Here is a 5,163-nt window from a genome sequence, read left to right as displayed (position 1 = left end):
TGTTACGCTCTGAATTTATTGGAGAACTACCGACACTGGGATGAATGCATTAATGACGCGTCCAACACGTCGCATCCAAATCCAGTTCGTGCATTGTTTGCAATCATATTGACCGCCTGCTCTCCTTCATCTCCAACAGAGTTATGGGAGAAATATAAATCGCACATGGCTGAAGATATTATCCTTCGAATACACAAGGAAAATTCAAAAATGAACATGGATTTCACAGCAGAAAAATACAACGAAGCGTTGATAATGATTAACGATTTGCGCTTAGAAATCACGAACAAAGTTCTAAATCATTTGGAAATGCCATCACTGAATCGATCTGCTGCTGCTTCGTTCGATGTAAAATTGCGTCGTGAACAGAATTACAACACCGGTGATCTGTTATCGTATATGCAATCAAATATTCCTAAGCCAATGCCTGAGAGAAAAGGCATTTACAATCAAATAATTCAAACTAACAATAACGGGTTTGGAGAAATCATCTTAGATGCGCCAGGAGGAACTGTAAAATCTTAGTTTGTAAAAACTGTAAGTTTGCTGAACTAAGGCGGAGGACAGGAGTTGGAGCTTGTTAATTGCTTTGACATATTTTACTATGGACGAAAGGCAGTGGTTTTAAATCTTATGGGATTTGGATTGATAATAACGAAGTTGTATGAATGAGCCACGTCGGGGGACGGGAGCTGGAGTTCGGTAAGTGTGTAAGGGCAGGTGGGTGGAAGCCACCCACATTCCACCCACCTACCACCCACCTGCCACCCACCTATCACCCACCGGCCACCCACCTGCCACCAACCAGCCACCCACCTGCCACCCATCAGCCACCCACCTGCAGCCCACCTGCTACCTACCAGCCACCGACCCACCTACCACCCATCAGCCACCCTCTGCCTCCCACCTGCCACCCACATGCCACCCATCAGCCACCCACCCACCTGCCACCCACCTGCCACCCACCCACCTGCAACCCACCTGCCACCCATCAGCTCCCCACCCACCTGCCACCCACCAGCCACCCACCTGCCACCCACCCACCTGCCACCCATCAGCCACCCATCGGCCACCCACCCACCTGCCACCCACCAGCCACCCACCTGCCTCCCACCCACCTGCCACCCTTCAGCCACCCACCAGCCACCCACCTGACACCCACCAGCCACCCACCTGCCACCCACCAGCCACCCACCTGCCACCCATCAGCTCCCCACCCACCAGCCACCCACCTGCCACCCACCAGCCACCCACCCACCTGCCACCCTTCAGCCACCCACCAGCCACCCACCGGACATCCACCAGCCACCCACCTGCCACCCATCAGCCACACACTTGCCACACCTGACACCCACCAGCCACACACCTGCCACCCATCAGCCACACACCTGCCACACCTGACACCCACCAGCCACCCACCTGCCACCCATCAGCTACCCACCTGCCACCCACTAGCCACCCATCCACCAGCCACCCACCTGCCACCCACCAGCCACACACCTGCTACCCATCAGCCACCGACCCACCTGCCACCCAATGGCCACCCACCTGCCTCCCACCTGCCACCCACCTGCCACCCACCAGCCACTCTTCAGCCACCCACCAGCCACCCACCTGACACCCACCAGCCACCCTCCTGCCACCCACCTGTCACCCACCAGCCACCCACCTGCCACCCATCAGCCACCCACCTGCCACCCATCAGCCACACACCTGCCACCCATCAGCCACCTACCCACCTGCCACCCATCAGCCACCCCCCTGCCACCCATCAGCCACCCACCTGCCATCCACCTGCCACCCATCAGCCACCCACCCACCTGCCACCCATCAGCCACCCACCTGCCACCCACCAGCCACCCTTCAACCACCTCCCTCCCACCTGCCACCCACCTGCCACCCACCAGCCACCCTTCAGCCACCCACCAGCCACCCACCTGACACCCACCAGCCACCCACCTGCCACCCACCAGCCACCCACCAGCCACCCACCAGCCACACACCAGCCACCCCATCTGTCACTCCACCTGCCACCCACCAGATACCCATCTGCCACCCATCAGTCACCCACCTGCCACCCATCAGCCACCCAACAGCCAGCCACCCACCAGCCACCCACCTGCCACCCACCAGACACCCATCAGCCACCCACCAGCCACCCAGCTGCCACCCACCTGCCACCCACCGGCCACCCACCTGCCACCCACCAGCCACCCACCTGCCACCCATCAGCCACCCACCCACCTACCACCCATCACCCACCCACCTGCCACCCACCAGCCACCCACCAGCCACCCACCTGCTGCCAATCAGCCACCCATCAGCCACCCACCTGCCACCCATCACCCACCCACTTGCCACCCACCAGCCACCAACCTGTCACCCACCTGCCACCCACCAGCCACCCATCAGCCACCAACCATCCACCCATCAGCCACCCACCTGCCACCCACCAGCCACCCATCAGCCAACCACCTGCCATCTACCAGCCACCTACTTGCCACCCACCAGTCACCCACCTGCTACCCACCTGCCTCCCACCAGCCACCCATCAGCCACCTACCAGCCACCCATCAGCCACCCACCTGCCACCCACCAGCCACCCACCCACCTGCCACCCATCAGCCACACACCTGCCACACCTGCCACCCACCAGCCACCCACCTGCCACCCATTAGCCACCCACCTGCCACCCACCAGCCACCCATCCACCTGCCACCCATCAGCCACACACCTGCCACCCATCAGCCACCCACCAGCCACCCACCAGCCACCCACCAGCTACCCACCTGCCACCCTTCAGCCACCCACCTGCCACCCACCTGCCACCCACCAGCCACCCACCAGCCACCCACCTGACACCCATCAGTCACCCACCTGCCACCCAACAGCCACCCACCTGCCTCCCACCAGCCACCCATCAGCCACGCATCAGCCACCCACCAGCCACCCATCAGCCACGCACCTGCCACATACCTGCCACCCTCCAGCCACCCACCGACCTGCCACCCATCAGCCACCCCCTGCCACCCATCAGCCACCCATCAGCCCCCCACCAGCCACCCACCTGCCACCCACCCACCACCTACCATCCACCCATCAGCCACCCACCTGCCACCCACCCACCACCTACCATCCACCCATCAGCCACCCACCTGCCACCCACCATCCACCCATCAGCCACCCACCTGCCATCTACCAGCCACCTACTTGCCACCCACCAGCCACCCACCACCTACCAACCATCCACCAACCACCCACCAACCATCCACCAGTCACCCACCAACCACCCACCAGCCACCCACCAACCATCCACCAGCCACCCACCAACCACCCACCAGTCACCCACCAACCATGCACCAGCCACCCACCAACCACCCACCAACCACCCACCAACCACCCACCAACCACGAACCAGCCTCCCCACTAACCACCCACCCACCAACCAGCCACTAACCATCCACCAGCCACCCACCAACCATCCACCAGCCACCCACCAACCACCCACCAGCCACCCACCAACCACCCACCAGCCACCCACCAACCATCCACCAGCCACCCAGCAACCATCCACCAGCCACCCACCAACCACCCACCAGCCACCCATCAACCACCCACCAACCACCCACCAGCCACCCACCAGCCATCCACCAGCCACCCACCAACCACCCACCAACCACCCACCAACCACCCACCAGCCTCCCCACTAACCACCCACCAACCACCCACCAACCATCCACCCACCAACCACCCACTAACCATCCACCAGCCACCCACCAGCCACCCACCAACCACCCACCAACCACCCACCAGCCTCCCCACTAACCACCCACCAACCACCCACCAACCATCCACCAACCACCCACTAACCACCCACCAACCACCCACCAACCACCCACCCACCAACCACCCACTAACCACCCACCAACCACCCACCAACCACCCTCATTACCAAGACCCGGAATATTAAGACCATCTTCTCCGCCATAAATTGAAGGAAAATGATAGCCCAAGACTGCAGAGTAAAGAAAAAACTGAGGAGACGGACTAGAGAAGCGAAGACGGAGGAGGGAGAGACTGCTGAAGAACACCAACAATAACAGCAACACACTGCAGATGAACGGAAGGAACAAGGCAAAACATACGAACAACAGACATAGAGAACAATAACATCGGACTTAATATAGACAATAATAGCAAGATATTACAACAAACACTATAAGAACAAACATAAGATATCATGATATACAACATAAAATCCAGTGGTAGTTAAAGAACGACAAGCACACAGAATACATCAGTAACGTTATACAACGAAGAACAAAGAACAGGAAAATAACAATGCTAAGACGAACAGAATGCAGGAACAAAAGTGAACGATGAACAATGTGAACAGAAAGTATGCGGACTAGGGAGAGTGTACTGAGGCAGGTGACGACCAGGGAGAGGGTGCTGGGGCAGGTGACGACCAAGGAGAGGGTGCTGGGGCAGGTGACGCCCACGGAGAGGATGCTGAGGCAGGTGACGACCAGGGAGAGGATGCTGAGGCAGGTGACGACCAGGGAGAGGGTGCTGAGGCAGGTGACGACCAGGGAGAGGATGCTGAGGCAGGTGACGACCAGGGAGAGGATGCTGAGGCAGGTGACGACCAGGGAGAGGGTGCTGAGGCAGATGACGACCAGGGAGAGGGTACTGAGGCAGGTGACGACCAGGGAGAGGGTGCTGAGGCAGGTGACGACCAGGGAGAGGGTGCTGAGGCAGGTGATGACCAGGGAGAGGGTACTGAGGCAGGTGACGACCAGGGAGAGGGTGCTGAGGCAGGTGACGACCAGGGAGAGAGTGCTGAGGCAGGTGACGACCAGGGAGAGGGTGCTGAGGCAGGTGACGACCAGGGAGAGGGTACTGAGGCAGGTGACGACCAGGGAGAGGGTGCTGAGGCAGGTGACGACCAGGGAGAGGGTGCTGAGGCAGGTGACGACCAGGGAGAGGGTGCTGAGGCAGGTGACGACCAGGGAGAGGGTGCTGAGGCAGATGACGACCAGGGAGGGGGTGCTGAGGCAGGTGACGACCAGGGAGAGGGTGCTGAGGCAGGTGACGACTAGGGAGGGGGTGCTGAGGCAGGTGACGACCAGGGAGAGGGTGCTGAGGCAGATGACGACCAGG

The 5,163-nt window shown here is 60.3% G+C and overlaps 1 protein-coding gene across 1 annotated transcript in view; it reads left to right on the top strand.

Annotated features, from left to right (window-relative positions):
* The first annotated feature begins 668 nt into the window (after positions 1-668).
* LOC138351391 (ribosome-binding protein 1-like) overlaps positions 669-5,163 on the top strand; it is a 5,490-nt gene continuing 995 nt past the window's right edge. The window contains exons 1-2 of the mRNA XM_069303204.1: positions 669-702; positions 4,432-4,881. Of these exons, the coding sequence (XP_069159305.1) occupies positions 669-702; positions 4,432-4,881 (484 nt within the window). The remainder of the gene's footprint in view (positions 703-4,431; positions 4,882-5,163) is intronic.

This window comes from Procambarus clarkii, chromosome 49 (assembly GCF_040958095.1).
Source record: "Procambarus clarkii isolate CNS0578487 chromosome 49, FALCON_Pclarkii_2.0, whole genome shotgun sequence".
Classification (NCBI taxonomy): Eukaryota; Metazoa; Arthropoda; class Malacostraca; order Decapoda; family Cambaridae; genus Procambarus; species Procambarus clarkii.
This window is presented reverse-complemented; position numbering and strand designations above follow the sequence as displayed.